The 19,434-nt window shown below is 31.8% G+C and overlaps 1 protein-coding gene across 1 annotated transcript in view; it reads right to left on the bottom strand.

Moving 5' to 3' along the window:
• Positions 1-9,026: 9,026 nt before the first annotated feature.
• The window catches only part of LOC135926452 (zinc finger SWIM domain-containing protein 8 homolog), a 30,031-nt gene continuing 19,623 nt past the window's right edge, over positions 9,027-19,434 (bottom strand). The window contains exons 13-25 of the mRNA XM_065462335.1: positions 18,525-19,046; positions 17,805-17,997; positions 17,232-17,611; positions 15,039-15,150; positions 14,163-14,418; positions 13,796-14,037; positions 13,475-13,683; positions 13,111-13,281; positions 11,995-12,891; positions 11,609-11,771; positions 9,987-10,575; positions 9,589-9,782; positions 9,027-9,099 (exon numbers count right to left, since the gene is read on the bottom strand). Of these exons, the coding sequence (XP_065318407.1) occupies positions 9,077-9,099; positions 9,589-9,782; positions 9,987-10,575; positions 11,609-11,771; positions 11,995-12,891; positions 13,111-13,281; positions 13,475-13,683; positions 13,796-14,037; positions 14,163-14,418; positions 15,039-15,150; positions 17,232-17,611; positions 17,805-17,997; positions 18,525-19,046 (3,951 nt within the window). The 3' untranslated portion in view covers positions 9,027-9,076. The remainder of the gene's footprint in view (positions 9,100-9,588; positions 9,783-9,986; positions 10,576-11,608; positions 11,772-11,994; positions 12,892-13,110; positions 13,282-13,474; positions 13,684-13,795; positions 14,038-14,162; positions 14,419-15,038; positions 15,151-17,231; positions 17,612-17,804; positions 17,998-18,524; positions 19,047-19,434) is intronic.

Raw genomic sequence — 19,434 nt, 5'->3', positions numbered from 1 at the left:
TTTTTTCTTTTTTTAAATCAAAATTTTAATTTATAAATGGTAGTTATTTGATTTTTATTAATATGGAATTAAAGAAATAGAAAACTATGATAGAATAAATACAAAAAAGCATAAAAGTAAGCAATAAAGTTTTGAGAAATTTAGAAATAAAAATCGTGAATTTACCTGCCGTGATCATTGCCTCTCGTGAGCGGACAGGTTGGTTTTATAAATTTTAATGGCAAACGTGAAAGGTGTTTTATTTGTCATAGTTAGCGGGCGGGCCGCGAATAAAAAATTATACCTGCGTCCTCTAATCCAAACCATACGAAATATTAAGATATAAAAATAAGCATATTTTGTCCTTTTTTGTCAAAGTGCTAAATTATAATTAGTTACATTATAAAGAAAATTTCAAATGAAATCGATTGACTCACTAATTTATATAAGTTCTTATTCTTCTTAAAAATGAAAATTCTGCATTTGCAGTTGGAACCCAAGTTAGGTTGAAAAGCTTTGATATTTTAAATAATTTAGACTTTTTGCAGATGGAACCAGAGACTTTCATGGGCCATAATTTTTTAATCAAGCCCGCATTAATAAAATTTAGCCCAGACCTGGCCCATATTTAATATTTAAAAAAATTCCCGTCCATAATAAGTTTAATTTTTCCAAAAATTTAATATTGTATTTAGTGAAAATAAATACATTTCAGCAGGGTTGGCAAGTCGGTAAATTGACCGGCCAAATTCAGTCAATTACCGGCGGAGTATTTGACCCTGAAGAAAAAAAAATACATTTGGAAAAAGGAAAAACGATATCAATATATGTGATCACAATGCTTCTTATTTATTGTGTCACCAATATCAAGGGGAACATCTTACTTGTAGTGAATTTAATGTAATATATTGTATAATACTGAGATATTAGGCATTTTACAAGGTATAAGCGAATTTTAAACAAACATTTTTTTATGCCCAAATATATAAAAATAATTAAAATAAAAAGATGCCATCTTGTGGATAGATATTTATTGTATATATTTATATAAATAAAAAATATTGGGATAGGTTCTAAATCGCTAAAACAAAAATCGCCAAAAATTGGGAATATGGCTTATATCTCCTAGAAAATTTTTAAAGTAAATTTGAAATTAATATTAATAGATACTAGGGGATTAAATTTAAATTGAAAATTTAAAAAAAATCGCTAAAATATAAGAAATATCATCCAAATTTATGGCCTGGCCGAAATTACATAGACCATTATATTGGATTCAAACTAATATACAGATATGGAGGTAAATTTATCTTTATTATAGTGATATCAATACCTTTAAAAATTTTTTATCCTCTTATATTTTTCATATACACTTCTAACCGGCAGTGTTGACCCTCAAGTTTATTTTTCTGTTTTATTTTATTCTTTTTTTTATTTTATTTTATTCTTTTTTTTATTTTTCAATTTATTTAATCTATTTTTAATTGATTTATTTTTCCCAGTTGCGTTTTATTAAAAACTAATCTATATGAAATATTTAGAATAAATAAAATAAAACTTATATTAATCTTCAGCTAATAAAAATTTGTAGCACAAGGATAATTCAAACAGCTCCCTTATTAATTTATAGATCTCTAGTTGAGTCATTTCAGCAGGTTTATACATTCATAAGTTTAAATGAAACCTTGATTTAAATATAGATTAATAACTTTCGTTTAATAAGCTTAATTAGCTTTTTGTTTAACATACTCTATAATATCTATCATGAATTCGTTTGGCAGACTTATTTATACCGTATTGATTATAATTAAAATGATTTAATTTGTGTAAAACCTTAAAGTAAACGGTATGTTAGTCTTTTTAACAATATACTACTTTGGTTTATATTTTTGTACGCATTTTGATAGCGTTAAAGGTTTAATAGGAATTTTACCTTCGTCTTTGATTATTTGTATAAATTTTTGTATGTATTATTGATAGCGTCAAATTGGTTTAAAAGGAAATTTACTTTTATCTTCGCTTAATATAAATGACTTAAAAAGCAAACTAACGATTCTTCTTAGACTGATGGCGGAATAGAAAATGGATATAATGGCGATACAAGAAACCCACTCTAAGGATAATAATATGGCCAATTTTAGTAATTTCATATTATACAGTTCGGGCACTACTTTAAATAGATGGTCAGGGATCGCCTTTTTGATTAGTAAGAGAGTACACAAATTTGTAGATAAATTTGTACCCATTTCCGAAAGATGTGGTTTGCTGTATCTAAACACCTGGTTTAAACGAACGATCCTAATCAATGTCTACGCCCCTTCTCACAGAAATGATAGGCTCTCCTTTCTAGACGATCTTGAAAACATTGTATGCTCACTCCCTAGGAGCCGTAATCTGATAATCTTGGGCGATTTAAATATCAAAATTGGGAAGGAGGAGTCCTTTATAACTGATGGAGTAATTGGAAATGCGGCCATCCCACAGCTAAATGGTGAGGATAGCATGAAGCTTTTGGATCTGTGTAAGAGCCTAAACCTTAAAATTGAAAACACCTTTTTCCTCTATAGTGAAAGAAACACATTAACCTATAGGAGAAATAATATCACCTCTCAAATCGATTTCTTTATTTCCAACATTAATGGCTGGTTTACCGATGTTAGGGCCTTGCTAAACATTAATATTTCTGATCATAAGCTAGTCAGAGGAAGTATCACCATAAGAAATTTATGGGGCAACTCTAGACGACTAGCCATCTCAAATCAACTTAGTCCTCCCCCCATATAATAAAAGCAAGGAATCTACAGTGTTCAGAAGTTAAGCTCCTTTTAGTCCAAAACTTAAGAGCTAGGATGGCGTTAAATCATGGTTCATCGGAATCAGAATCCACGGAAGAATGTTGGTTGTCCTTTAAAAAATTTTTATTTGGAGCTTGCAACGATCTCCCAAGCATTAACAGGCCCTTCCAGAGACACGAGTGGCTATCTGAAGACACCATTCTGATGATAGCGGAACTAAAGTCAAGTGAAAGACGGGATGGTAACCTTTGGACTATCTTTCATAGGCTTATTAGGAAAGATAGAAGGATCTACATTGCAAAAAAAGCATTTGAGATCGATTGAGACATGAAGGACAACAGGACCTTTGATGTTTATAAAAAGCTTAACACTTCTGTAGCGCTAAAGTGTTTAAACCTCTCCCGTCTATCAAACTAGACAATAACTTCCTGATTACAGACCCAGATGAACAGATCGCCCTTTGGTTGGATCATTATATGAAAATCTTTGATTCCAGGAGGCCATCCTTATTCTCGTCCTCTAGTCACAACATAGAACCACCTGACGCAAACTTTACTGTGGCAGAAATAACTAAAGCCATTAATAGGCTTAGGAGCAATAAATCCCCAGGTCATGACAACATATTGGGAGAACACCTAAAAGCTGCCCCGTCAGATCTCCCAGCTTTTGCTGAGGTTGTTTAATAATATTTGGCATACAGGGAAAATGTCTGGAGATTGGAACTTAACTATCTTTTACAATTTCCGTAAATTCCTAACCTTACTAAATTCAAAGATTATAGAGCGATTGCCCTTACCTCCATAGTATCAAAATTCTTTATACTCTTTTAAAAAACCGAATCCTAGCATCCTCCCCTAACCTATTATCCGAATTCATTTGTGCATATCGCCCAAACAGAAATATAAACGAACCAATCTTGGCGCTGAAGAAAATTGTACAAAAGTGTGAAAAATATAAATTACCTTTTTATTTTATATTCATTGATTTCAAACGCGCTTTCGACAGCATCCCTCATGATACCTTGTGGGCTATCCTAGCGAGATGCGGTATAGAAGCCAATATTATCAAGATTTTAATAGTAATCTCATGGCTTCATTTAAAATCTTAAATAAAGTTATACCTCCTTACAGGACAAAAAAAAGGAGTTAAGCAAGGCTGTGTCGCTTCTCCACTACTGTTCAATATAGTAATGAATAGAGTAATTACTGATACATTAGGGGGCAGCCAATCTTCTAGAACTTAGATCCAATCAGCTGTGGTTTTTGGAAAACAGGGTGATTAGTTATGCTGATGACTTGGTCTTGATTGCAAAAAACTTGGAGGAGGCTAACAATTTGGTCTTGATACTAAACACTTTTAGTCTTATGGTTGGATTAGATATTAACTTCGATAAGACTGTAATCATGCCATAGTCTCATGCTCCCCCTCTGGGAGATTGGTTAGTTGGAGGAAAAGTTGTCAAAGTAGTGTCTTCCTATAAATATCTTGGAGTGAACATCGACAATAAAGGCAGTTGTAAAGATGAACTGAGATTCCGAATTCAGAATGCTAGAGCTGCTTTCTACAAATATTTTAAGCTATGGAGAACTAGGGAGATATCGGTGTTCACTAGGCTAAGAATTTTTAACTCTTCTAACATTCCAATCCTCCTTTACGGGGGTGATAAATGGGAGATAACTAAGACGGAGACAAAGAGATTGCAAACGTTTGTTAAGCTTAAGAATAATCAATGGAGTCTTTTACCCCAACATCATTTCGAACGACAACCTTTGGAGAAGGTCTAAACATACTCCGGTACATGTAACTCTAAAGAAAAAGCGTATAACCTTCTTCGCGCATATTCTGAGGAATCATACCAATAACAGCCTAATCAGTGGCGTAGCTAGGAATTTTCCTTAGAGGGGGTCCATACATATAAAAGCTGGGGGCTTCGCCCCCCAGACCCCCTTCGGCCGGGTTAATCTTACAAATCATAACCATATCTTCGATAATATATAATAAATATATTTTTTAAATGCATCAATAATATGTTATTATAATTTAGTAGATTATTCTCAATGTCTTTATAATAATACTGCCAGAATAATTTCAATAGTAATATAATATCCTTCCACAAACATCAAAACCAGAAAAATATAATTCATATAAAATCACTTTTAAGTCTTTTGAACGTATAATCTCAAAAAAAAATTTGCTCTGGTAGGGGTCCAAACCCGAAAACCACCCCCGTAGCTACGCCACTGAGCCTAGTCCTTGATGCCATAAATTGGCTATACTTCTTCAACGGCAAATCCTATGGAAAGTTTAAAATATTATGGTACTATAGGGCAAAAAGACATCATGGATATGAACTTAAACACTAAACAGTTTCTAAGGCTAAATAAGAATAAGAGATCAATAAAGAAACTGCTTAAAATCAAATCAAATTATTTAAATCTCCCACAAACTTCTCCTAAAAACAGGTTATTTTACTATATCTTTTTATCTCCTCTTCTCCTTGTCTACTTTTCTTTTTCTTCTCAATCTTACTTCTTCTTTTCATAACCTACTCTACATTTCTCACCATGCTTTTATGTATTACTGACTAGTTTTGCCTATTCACTGGAATTTTCACCTATTTAAACAATTTGCTGTAAACCCATTAGCTTTTTCTTATTTTAATGAATAAATTCTAATTTCAATTGATATGAACACATTCTCAATTATTGATAGTAATTATCAAGTACATTAGATGTTAAACTTAAAATTAGCCACCACCCACCCTGTAATTAAATTATTTTTGCAGTTCTTGGGTATAGGCTTTTGTTTTGCCCATTTCTTTTTGTTTATTAGCCTATAGACGTTTAAGCAACAGTTCTCGGATTGTTGCGCGTACAAGTACGTGCGGCTTGCCCACAAACGTGTGAAGGGCTCCTCATTTTTTTCCCCTTAATTAACTATCCAGTTTGAAGGATTTTTGAGGAAAACCTAGCGTAGCTCTGTTGTATCCACAACCAGAGGGCGAAAACGCTTTTATCACGTATCACGTAATAAACCTTATTTAAATCGGTTGATTGGCATTACATAATATTAATATATATAAAAATATGACACATTAATTTTTTAATTGTCCATGATCGTATATTTTTAGTTAGTTTATATTATCCGGCAAAAAGGTTTCTTTCCTAGAAGAGAACTGCACCAATATTACGATAATTCCAATTTATTAAAAATTAATTATTTTTTATTGAACACAAACCGAACCTGAACCCTGTTTATAAAATATGTAAAACCCTGAACCAACCTGGGAATTTTATTTGAACCCGGGTTCAGTGTATTGTTTAAAATCATATATTAAAATATTTGTATAATTGTTAATACAAATATTAATAATTTAATTGAGATTTTATTATATTTTCAAATTTCCAATAAAATGAAGTGTAAATATATTTTAAACAACTTAATTCATTTTTATAATTTTTTTAATTTATTTTCAAAGATTCCCATTGGAGTGTTAGTATATTTTAAACAATTAAATTTTACCCCATTTAATTTTTAACTTATTCTCAAAAATTAGAGGAAAATGAAAGTGAACAAGTCGAAGTAAAAATTATTATATTGGATATTGTTAATTTAAAGAATTCTTAAAATCTAACTTAAAAATTGTTAAACAAAGATGTAGGGCACTTATTGGTTTGCCTATAAATATCTAGTTTTTTAATTATGATTTAAATATAAATTTTTTTTAATCAATTCAAAAATTCTTAAACCCCAGCTGAACCCGGAACTAAACCCGGGTTCAAAAATATTTCCCTAAACCGAACCAGAACCTACCTATATTTTTTACGTAAAACCGAACCTGAACCGCATCCTTCACCTCCCTTATTTTTCAGAGATATTCTCAGGCCTATTATACATATTCATATATAATTTTTAAAAAAAACTATTTATATTAATAATTAATGATTTTATATTTTTCTTATTTATCCCCTCATTAATGGTCATTTCGCAAAATCTCCTTGCATCTCTTTAGTAACTACAATTGTTTTGGACATAGGTCTTCGTATCTTTAGTTCATCGTTTCATAGGAATTTTTTTGAGATTGAAATTTTTTTGCTGAACTATTGACATCGGATACGCTTTCTTTATCATTAATTTGGGTGAAGAATGAAAAGCTTGGGTCATTCCTTGTGCCGTCAAAGGATTATAGATGGTGATCTATATTAGTTCTGATTGCTTGGACAACCAGCCATTTCCACCAGAAGAATAAGTCAGGCGAATTTGTCAAGACCATTGAAATCCACGTGTTGATTGAATAGGAATTTGTATTGACGATGAAATTTATCGTATTCATTCCATTATTATATCTGTGGCATTGACCTACCATAGTATTTATCAAATCGTCCATTTAGATTGTATCTGTTTTTGGTACGCTTTGGAACCATTATTTGAATCGTCTCTTTTTGAAACTGATATATGGTATACTCTTCCGGATATATTGACAATAAAAGACATTAACATATAATCTAGGGAAAAATTATATCGAAGTTATAATCTATTAAATAGTCATATTGAGGTTACAATTTATGGGATAATCATCTTGAGGTTATAATCTTGGGATATTCATATTGAGGTTATAATTCACAGGATAGTCATATTGATGTTATAATCTAAGGAATAGTCATATTGAGGTTATAATTTATAGGATACAATTATAGTGACTGAATCTGAGAAAAGTTTCATTCGACTAATTTAACCTAAGTAATATTTTTCACATCTGACGCAAATTTTTGGCAAGGTCCTAAACCGAATCCAAGAGAATAATTTACTGATCTGTTCGGGTAGGGTTCTAATACATATCAAAGATTTGATATTATTATTTTATATAAAATTGAAGAAAAAATCCGTCTAAAAATATGAGCCGAGAATCCAAATATTTAACAGCCTATTTTATCAGTATTAACACTTAAATTTAATTATAAAAAAAAAGATCAATTTCTATAAAATATTATACAACTCTATAAGTTCTTAAAATCTAAGTATTCACAAAAAGATTTAAATGCAAGAACATTGAAGTTGCTAAGCAAAATAGGTAGTCATCCTAAAGAACTTAGTAATTTCATTTAGAATTCTGATAATAAATAAATAGACTTCTTAAAAGGTGGTTTTATTTTTTTCGACACACCTTGGAACCGGTCATAATCTACCATAATTTTCGTTTAATGAGAATGGGCATTTTAAAATTTCAGGGAACCATAACTAACAAAAGAATAAAAATACATATTAGGAAGATTTATTTATATCGCTTAAATTTTACGAACTGGAACCATTTTTAATCGGATTCCCAAACTCTGAAAAATAAATCGAAAATAATTGTTCAATAAAAAATCACAAACGTTTTTACAAATTTTGTATCTAAAGTATTTCATTTGCCTACGATTTACACTTTACAGATTTTAGGTAGCTTATTATGTTTAATAAATATTTTACAAGTTTGAAATTGTGCATATTTACAAGTTAAGATGATATATTGGAATTGCGAGAAAGAAATGGAATAGAGGCGATTGGAGTGGTGATGGGAAGGAATAGACTGAGGTAATTTGGGCATGTCAAAAAAATGATTGGGAAGTGGATCAAAGTCACGAGGAAGAATCAAGACCCATATGGATGTGATAACGGATAATATGAGGAAAATAGATTTCATAAATAGCGATGCTCCGAAGAGCAAAAAATGAAGGGGAATCAGAGGGAAAACTGGCTTACCCAATTGTTTTTTTGATGGCAGCAATGGTTCATACTAAAGATGTTTAATAAAATTTGGACGTTGTTTATCAAAACTAGTGTTGTTAAAATGCCGATTTTTAAAGAAGGCCCGATTAAGATTTTAGCCAAAATCATATTACGTATGTAGTAATTGCTAAAACTCGAGCCTTATACAATATTATGTTGACCAAAATCTTAATCGGATCGATTTAAAAATCGACCCAAATCGGGGTTTTTAACGACACTAATCAAAACGTAGGCAGAAAAACTAAAATTTTATGTTCTGGCTTTTTAGATTTGATCTCGTAACAGGAGTGCTCCAATTCTATATTTGAATAAGGAGGTTACACTGTATTTAGATATATTTTTTTTTCTTCCTAAATACAATAATAATAATAAAAAAACAATCATATACGCATTTATATCCAAATTATTTTAATTAATAAATAAATATAAATTTACATTTTTATATAAGTAAAAAAATAAATAGTATTTTTCAAATCAAATCACCAAGTATAAAACGCTACATTCATTCATATGTGGATTATAGTAACGATGACCTAAGACATATTATTCAGGACATCTAATTATTATTTTTTGATAAGATAAAATAATATAAATTAATGAAATTATATTTTTTTTTAATGATACAAGAGATACACTTATAAAAGTCATTATTTTTTTTATAAATGACAAAAAAAATTAGCCAGCAAAAACTAATAGCATATTATCTTAAAAAACCTTGGCTATAAATTATTCTTATTTGGAAGCGTCCTTTGCAATTTCTAGCTAAAATGATTTTTAAAAACGACTCGATTAAGATTTCGATTTTTGCAAATAGTGTCCAAACCTTTCTGCCATCTATGAGCAAAATCTTCAAATTTACATGAAATTTTAGCTAAAATCTTAATCGGGTCTTTTTTAAAAAATAGATCCGAACAGGGCTTTCTAACAACCATAGACTTGCAACTCGCTAAACTAATCTTTTTTCTTTTATTTATTATGTCTTTTTTTTAAAACTTATGTGAATAAAATCGAACAGTTTAATTGATTGCCAAGATATCTGGCTTACTTTGGATTATTTTCTGCCAAAGATCCTTTTTGAGCATTTTGGATCGACGCATATTTTGCAGAAAATCGTTAAATTTAGAGGATCCGTCGGACGATGTATAAAATGCAACTTTTGAGTGGTTCAATAACTGAACAAAATCTTCGTATTCGTCCGGGGTAATGTGGGATAAACGCATAGTTGCCCAATGAGAATACCTGAGTTTAAAAAAAATTAAACCTTTTTTTTGATAACATATCGAAATAAGATTGGAACTTAGAAGTTAATCCCTACCGGTTGTTAAATCAAGATCTTGGCCAGTCCTTTTCTTGGATTTATTCATATATCGGTTAAATCGAAGTTTTTAATACCATAAATCTTTCAAAATTACATTTTAACCGATAAAAAAAACTTTTTATTACATTTGCCAGCATTTAGTTCGTAATGGCGAAATGATAGAGGCTTCTAGTCGAGAATTATGCTGACTAACGGGCGTGGATGGTAATGAGGTAACTGGTAAAAACTTAAAAGAATTAGCGACGTTATTTATACTATTTTCAAAATAAACGGATCCGATCGAAGGTGGTGGTAGGGCAGTGGTAAAATTTAAAAAGTTTGTCGAATTATTATTTGTAACGGAATTTTGGTGGTAAATTAAACTAGAGGCAGTTTTGTAAGCGTCGTCGAGGTGAAAATTTACACCGCCACCATAACCAGGGGAGCCTATCAAATTTGTCACACCATTATTAGCAACTTTATTAAGGTTGGAAACGAGATTGTATTTTTCCGCAATAACATTTTGTGGAATATTGAGGGGATTTATAACTAAAGACGGGAAATTCAAATTGTTTGTAAGTATGTAAGATTGCGAGGGGGTTGAAGTTTGAACTAGGTTCGAGTTGTTTGAATCTAGGATATAAGTTTGCGTGTCGACCAAAACGTCCTGAAGAATAAAAGGGCTTTGGATGCAGGTGATAACGGAAGCGCAAAACTGATGAAAATAGGTGGGCCCTGTGAGATAAATTATCAATGTGGTGAATTAATAATTAGTGATCAAGATTTTATCGTTCTGCAAGAAAATATATTATCCCGTTAATCTTCAAGTATTTAGATGAGGGGGGGGGGGATAACGTGAATGATTGGGTAGGGTCAAACACACCAGTGAATAGGCCTAAATTATATTTTCTAGCGGGTCTGGGTCTTTAAAAATTTTTTTTAATGGGCTTGGGACTACAATTTTTTCAATTAAATTTAGATTATTTAAAACAGTTAACTTAAAAAAAATATTGAAATCTATTTTTTTCTATAATAACTTTGTTTTACAAACAAAATGATTGCCTAAATACACTGAAATATTTACGCGACTGCTATATATCCAAAAATTTCACTTTCTAAAATTAATATAAAATTCCTATTATATAGCATACTAATAAATTATAATGAAATATTATTACCTACACAATTACAAAATTCACAATATTTCACTTTCTAAAATTGACAAGATATTAACTTTAAAATTGAAGTATAAAAAGGACATTTTGAAAAATGGGAAGAGAAAAAAAATGATTCCTCAAAAAAATTTTTTAATTTAATATTTTTCTTGGACACCTAGAACCTATTACTTTTAAAAGGGTCTGGGTTGGGATTCAGCCAAACCAGGGTTCGGGTTCACACCCCTGTCCGAAACAACTTTTAAAACTGTTATATCTTATTTATAAATTTTTAAGTTGAGCTTTGATATTTTAAACACTTTGCAAGGGTGAGATGACACTAAGCGAAAACAAGAGGTTTATATATTGAAAACCTATACAATAATAATAATAATAATGAGACTTTGCAGAGACAGAGTAAGGATAAAATGAGGGTACCGAAAAAAACAAGATGAAATATCTAAAGATTTTTTAAAATTATATTTAAATCGCCAGTTTATACAGCAAGACCTTAGTTAAACCATTCAAAGTTTAAAACCCCATAATATGAATATGAATTTCGCAATAATTTAACAATCTAAAACGGCCATTATAGGAGAATTGCCTCAAATAACCTAAAATAATTGAGATTCGGGAGAGCCATTTGACATCCTCTCCATATGGCGGGTTAGGCGCGTATTTTGTTTGAGGTCTTTCATCCTGAATTTTCTTGCCTAACAATTCCAACGCCATCATTCCAACCCTGAAAGCGGAAAGTAGATGTTGCGAATTCTTAGTCTAGCACGATATATAAACAAAAATCATGTTTTAAAAAAATTATATATTTGATTGTATACAATGAAACCTCCAAAGATGATCACTTATCTTTACCCCTTTAAAATAACCTTGATATGACTATTGTCACTTGGTTTATATTTTAATTACATAATTGACTTTTAAAATAGTATCCATCTCTACGAAAAGTGGCGTTAAACATTTAAATAATCAAGCGATAAAATACTTCTTTGGCCTCGATATTAGTAAGACACCCGCCAGTTGTATTTTCACCACTCTTGTTAACGACATCGATAACTTTATTCTCGAAGCGTGAGCTATCCATAAGTGTATGATCATGAGACGAACCTCTCCGAGTAATTTGCTTTAAACGTTCGCGAGGAAAGGATTCGTCGGAAGATATACTTTCCATATCGGCAATTATTTTATTGTCATCGGCATAAACTGCGTTATTCATTACCATATTAGCGTTGACGCCATTACTATCATTATTATGTATGATTCCATTGGTAGAGCTGATATCTAAATTTTGAAAGTTAGAATAATTAAGGGTAGAGTTGTTGGCGTTATACAATTCGAGGTTGTTACCAACATAGCGGCTCGATTCGACGGAAAACGCATTGTTATAAAAAGTTTTTTGAGGGACTAATTCCTGAGGTCTACAATAGAGGTAATAGTGGTAATGAAAATTGGGGGCAGCGGGGAAAGGTGGTAAAGATGGAATGGGGGGCAGGGGTGGCAAGAGGAGAGGGAAAGAAGGGTGGTGCTGCAGGGGTGCGATGGGTGGATAAACGGGATGAAGTTGCAAAGGAGATGGGAGAGGCGGAGGAGGGATCATGTAATATGGATTTAACCATCGTTGAGGAGTTTGGTGAGGTTGTTGAATGGAAGGAGGCCAGTTTTTAAAGGTATGAATATTAGCCAAGTTGATATTTGGGTTATTGAATGGGTTGAGGGCTTTATTAACAGGCTGAAGAAGGTTGAGAGGATTGGGGAACATGTTTAAATTGAAGAGTGATGGATTCACGAGAGAAGAACTATGGTTGCTGCCGAAAGCAAAATGGTGACGGTGATAGGTAAGTTCATGAAGCGAATACCAGTGCTTGGCTACCTCGAATAAAACCTTGATTTTTTTATTTGATTGGAAAGATTATTCAATATAAATAAAATTGAAAATTCTATTCATTCTCATCGAATTGTAGCTGAAATTGATGAAGGTTGCGGTTGGAAAGTTTTTCATATATCGACCAATGGTCCATTTAAAAGAAGACCGGTCTGTCAATCAATATATTTTAGTGGGACTACAACTACAAACATAAGCTTAAAGTTTAAGGAAAATAACCTCGGGAGAAACGTGAAAATTTCTGGCAATATTTTCAACGGTCAAACAGCCTTTAATCAGCATTTCGTTGTTCTGTTCTTTGCATTGTATAAGTGCTCTTTGCGTTTCCGTAATGGATAAAGCATGACAATAATTCAAACAAGAGAGAGCCAACTCGGCTGCTATATATGGCTATTATAATTTTAAATAAAATATAAATGCAATTCAAAAATAGCAATAATGTAATTCAGTATGCTAAATTTGGTCTGCAAAACCGCACCAAAAAAACCCAACATAATCTATTTGGTTTTCAGAACACTAATTAATTGCGTAAAATGAACATTTAGTTTAGAAGCCTTCTTTATAATATTAAACACAAAGTTACCATGTAAGAATCGCAGATATTAGAAGCTTTATCGGCCAGGGAAGCCGTTTCGGAAGGCGTCAAATGGGCTTGCCAGGTGTCTACGAGGAAATGAATGGCCGAAGCGCCAATCTCCAAGGTCTGGCCAGTTATCCAAGATACGTGCGAGCTGTATGTTCGCGATAACCAATTAGGTGTGACTCTATTGTGAAGCCCTAGGGCGTATAGGCCTTTGTTTTTTTTAATTTTCAAAATTTCAAGTTCAATATAAAGAAATATTTAGATAAGAATTTTAATGGAAATAATGTTTTAACTTTTAAAAACATTTTTATGACAACTCACCTATCTGAAACGCGCAAAAGTGAAGGGCCTTGTGGGGCTCGCGAATTTGAAGAGGTGTTGAGTGCAAGAAAAGATCGGAATTCGAATTGCCACCGGCTTTTATCAAGAGATTTTTCGCGAACTCGAACGTATAATGAGCTCCAGCCTCGCTAGGAAAAGCCGAGAGTTGGGATGACATTTGCAAATTTTCTTTCAAGGCCTGCTGTTGAGAGGTAGCGCCATTTTGCTCAGCGTGAGTTTGGCTGTAAGGTATAAATAGGGAAAATAATATTTTTGAATATTAATGAAAAAAGGATTGTTATTTTTAAAAATTATTTAAAACCGGAACTCTTTCTTAGTGCCGGTTCCCAAACTCCAATTATATTACTTTTCGAGGTTATCAATCGCAAGATTCTGTTCCTCGATCTCGACCAAAGTTTCATCGCCATCTTTCCTGTAGTTTATGGTTCTAGAATTACTAAGCGATAAAGTGTCGGGCTCGAACATGTGGGAATTTTGGGGGGAATTATTCGATGAGTGTGTGATCGAATATTCGCTGATAACTTCTTCCGTTCCATACGCTGGAAGGTCTTTTTTCTTATCATCTACTATGCACTCGTTGTCATTAGTCCGCAATGGAGAATCTTCAATGTGGTAAATGAATGATGTATTTAAAGATTGAAAGTAGGGCGGGAGGTGTGATGAATTAAAAAAAATATATTTAGCATCATCGACGTTGAATTTGTGTTCCATATTTATCGTGTTTTTTATGATTAAAATTTATATATGTACTAGAGGTTTGGGCCGACAAGCAGTACGTTTCGTCAGATGTTATTTGTTTGCCACAGATAAACAAAGTTATGAATATTACAAAAAACAAGTCGAATATATATAGTTTTAATCAGATAGCCCGGCCCATGAACAGGGCAAAGTTTAAAAATTGTTTTTTTTTGTGCCAGGCCAAGCAAAACTTATTTTTTATGGATTCAGATATTTCATAGAAGAGATAATCAGTAGAATATTTTTTTTAATTTAACCACCCCAAGATGATAAATAGTTGTTTATCAACAACATGTATTTTGGTAAGCCTTGTATTTGAAAACCAGTCTAGTCAAGGCAACCTTAATAAAAAAAATTGTAACTTGGACCGGGGCAGTAATTAAATTCCTACCGTTGGGCTCGAAAATTTTGCCATTTGCAGACCTCTAGTCGATTAGTGGCATACAAATAAAATGTAAAAATGAATATCTAAGAAATGGTCAACCTGTTTGAGCGTGATTCATTAGATTATTGCTAGCGTTATTGCAGTAGTAGAAGCAAGGCATGGGTCTTTTGCACATTTGATGCACATGGGAATCTAAAAATCTATCCATGATCTAAGTAAGGAATTATGAGAATAGTAAGATATAAAATTGTTTTAGCGTTGAGTTTGAACTGTACATTGGAAAATAAAAAATAATCATTTTTTGAATATTAAAAAAAAAGAGTCTTTGATTCAAGCTTAAACAATAATCTCGCGAATCAGATCAAAGCCCGTTTGCCATTAAAAGAAATCCCACTGATATTACCTCCAAAAACTAATGATAACCACAAATCCAGGATTTAATAAAAACTCAATGGATCCAATTTCGATATTATTCAAGTCTGTTAAAATTTCGAATCTGTTTTGGCTAAAACATGATTTACCAACCATCAAAGATACCAATAAGTTTAAATAAGTTGTCTCACAGGCAGAGTGAACATTTTTTTTTCTTTTACAACTAATTAAAATCCTTTATACCTCTTTATTAGAACCTGATCATAAATAAGATCTTGTTTATTAGTTGGCCCTGTCCAACTGAGTTCACTGCTTAACTAATAATTTTTTTTAAAAAAAGTTTACATTTTGATATCATGTTAAGGAAGAAAGAATGGAATAAATGGCTATATATAGGAAAAGAAAATCAACGACGATTAGAATTCCGAAAGTTTTGTTTTTTTAACCTTGATTTTTAAAAAACCCAATCTTCACTAGATTTACATGACCTTCGATAAACTCCCGACGCTTTCTCGCACATTGTTTCAAAGACAATGAGTGCTTAGAAGATATAAAGATGCTCCAGTGTTTAGAAGAGGTTTGCATTTGCTTAGATTCATTGAATAAAAACCCCAACATCCCCCCCCCCCAATTCCAACTTGTTCTAGAGCTCAACAATGTAGTGCTTAACAATTCAAAAATAATAAGCCAAAAGCAAGATGGTGATAGAAATTTGATTAAGACCTGGGTAATGATTCATCTTGCGCTTGACCTGAGAAGTAATATAATAAAATTAATAAGAATGTTGGTTTAGGTTTAAAAAAAATGTCATATAAAACATATGGGAATCTTTAAAAAAATAAAATATACATTTTACCTCAAATTGTCAAACTTATTAAGCACATGGTGTTAGAATCCTAAAATTGTCGTTTTGTCCATTTTATTATATCCTTATACATTTTCCACATATTTTTTGAAAAGAATACCCCCAACTACATCTTATAAACAGATTCTTTAATCTTATAACTCGAATTTATTTACAAATAAATTTAAACTAACTCTTGTTATTTTTCAATAATTTTGTACTCTTCCATAAAAGCTTCTTTTTTTATCTACTATATATTCAAACTTTCTGCCCTATAATTAGGTACATAATATAATTTGGTAGTAATCTCAATGAGATTTTAATAGCTAAAGGGGCAAGGCTTTGATTGAGATTCATGCTAGCGTTATTGTTGTAATAAAAGAAAGGCATGGGCATTTTACACATTTGATGCACATAGGAATCCAAAAATCTATCTATGATCTTAAAATTGGAGTATATAGATAAATAATCTTACATTTATATCCCATTTAAATCCCTACTATCCACCCTAATATACAAATCAGCTAACTTATTAGTTGGTCCCATCATATCACCTCGTAAATATCCCACAATCTCCAACCATACTACCCTCAGAACTTAATTAACAAATAAATTCACCACAATAAATATTCCTTTCTTATCACTCTTCAAACTTGTATATATTTGATAAAATATTCGTACGTACAAAACCGTCTAACAAAAATTTTCAAAATGCCTTTTTTTTGTTGCATTTATGGGTATAGTTAATTTATATGATTTCTATGATATATTAAAAGCAGGTGAGATTTTCAATTATTTAAAATTTTCATTCTATTTTTATTTTAAAAAAATTTGGGCAAAAATATGTATATTTATGTCGCAATTACCATTATAATTTTTGTTTAATTGGATATTTATTCATGTTATAAAGAATAATTTTATTATTTAAATGGCATGCTCTCAAATTGACATTATCATCAATATTAAAATAGATTCTTGTAAATTTCTTAAAATAAAGTTAGGCAGGTTTATGAGACTGATGATGATATTTTAATGCCTCGATGAAATAGGTGCATATTAATTATTTAAAATACTACTTGAGCCAATTTATAGATATCGTCTTTATAGGTCAATAGTAGTAGTAGCGCCAAATCGCCTCTCCTCCTTCTCATGCCTTCTATCAATAGCGGATATTCTATTTCGGAGATATTGGTTCTCATTTCTAAAGCCGCCAGTCCAATTTTGAATTCCAAGTAGTTTTCCTTGGAGGATGCTTGCTGCAGGCACTGAGATTTGGAATTCGTTATATTGAAGTAAGAACAGCTGGGCTTAACTTTGATAGAGTCCTTTGCCAGTTGTTTAGATATTTTTGCAACATTGTTAACTGCGGATATTGAAAAGTGTGATTCAGATAATCCAGTATTGTTGTTAGTGTAGGGTTTTTTTGGCTCTGGTGGTAACGTAAATTTGTCTTTTCCTATAATTGAATGCGTATAATATTTTTTAGATGAGAAAAAAAAGTACAATTATAATTGAGATAAACTGGAAGTAAGGTAAACTTGTGTTTTCTTATAATTGCAATAATAATAATAACATTAAAATATTTAGTAGTTAAATAGAAAATAGCCCTAAAAAGCAAGTGGGAAAAAAGAATAAAAATCCTCACAAACTCGTAGAACATAGAGCCTCGAAGAGCAATGTTGCGAGGGTGTAAGGCAGAATACAGGATAGGTTGGTGTTGAGATTGAAGACTTGGTTGATAAAATCCGAGCCTTCCTCGTGTAGCAAAGATAACTTCGCCAAGTCCATGGGTATTTTGATAAGAATGTCCCATAGAACTGATTCCTGATTAGCTAATTTTACCTTGAGTTGGCATTTTTAATTGTTTACAAAAAAAAATAGAAAATAAGATAAGAATTATTCCAGCCCAATTCTTGACATAACTGTTTAAAGCAGAGGCTTGGAAACCGGACCTCTTAAGTGTTTAAACGAACAACATGGTTTCTAAAAATTATTCCAGAATGTTTCAGTGATTCAATTTAAGTAAGCTTAAAAATATCCTGCCAAATTCAGTGAATGTTTTTTTCCGTTATTTTAAGTTTCTTATTATAAATATACCAAGAAATGTTCCAAAAAAAATATATATGATCTTGGGGCATGGAGCCAGAACATTTTTAATTTTAAAAGGCATAACTATGCAATGTTTTAATTGACCTTCACTACTTAGAGTCACAAAAAGGCAATTCAATTTATTTAGCATATTTTTCAAAATTTGTCTAGTGGAGTAATTTAATTTAACGACACTTTTGAATCATCTTTTTAAGATATCATATTTCAAAATTTTAGCAATTATTTCTAAATTAACCAAAAAATCTATTTATTTATACTACCTCGAGAGCTTTGCTAGACGCCGGGGGTCTCAAAATTTTCAAGGTTGCCAATCCTAATTTCAAAGCCAATAAGGACGTGCCCATTTTTTCTTCGTTTTGATGTTTGATGTTATCGTCATTAACGTTGCCTATTACAGGGTTACGTTGTCCAATGATAAGGTTATTCATTATATTATTAGGAAGAGGGCAGTGCAAGGAGGCAGATTCGCAAAGCACGGTACACACAAAAATGGATTTGTTGAGAATGGAAAGAGACTTTCTGGTAATTTCGTAAGACAGTAACTTGTTAACAGTTCCAGGTTTCTCGCTATGATGGTGATGTTGTTTAGGTCCTGATTTTTTAATACTAGTCAAGAAGGGAGTTTGGGGTTCATTAGGCGAAGACACTGATTGTCCCAAACTGAAGCCTATCAAATAGAGGGAGGGAGTTTGTACGAGAAGGCTAGCGAGTTGGTAGGCCATCGATGTAGCTAGTTTGAGGTGTCCATGGTAATACAAGCCCAGAACCTGGTAATACATGATCTAACAAATATAAAAGTAGAAGGGAAATGTTTTATAACATAATATTTTTATGAAATATAAGATTTCATCAGGGAGTGTTTCTCAAATAAATGGTCTAAATTTTGCACCGACTCCAAACCTCAGTTGTTTTAGTCTAAAGAATGGTTCAACCTTGAAGGCACTCAACAAGTGTAAACAGGCGACTTAAGGTTTTGCTAATTATTTTCGTGAACACGCCTTAAAATCGAGCCAAATTAGCAACGCCGTAAAATGGAAGTGAGAAAAGTGGGGAGAAAACATAAACGGAAACCCGATATAAGGGTGATATATGTTTCACATGAATATCAAAAAATCATAATAAATCGAAGTAAATCTGAATAAGGATGTTAATTTCAATAACATGATAAAT

The sequence above is a fragment of the Gordionus sp. m RMFG-2023 genome, chromosome 3, assembly GCF_954871325.1.
Source record: "Gordionus sp. m RMFG-2023 chromosome 3, tfGorSpeb1-WG-v2, whole genome shotgun sequence".
NCBI lineage: Eukaryota > Metazoa > Nematomorpha > Gordioida > Chordodea > Parachordodidae > Gordionus > Gordionus sp. m RMFG-2023.
Note: the sequence above shows the minus strand (reverse complement) of the source record. Positions and strands in the feature narration are given on the sequence as shown.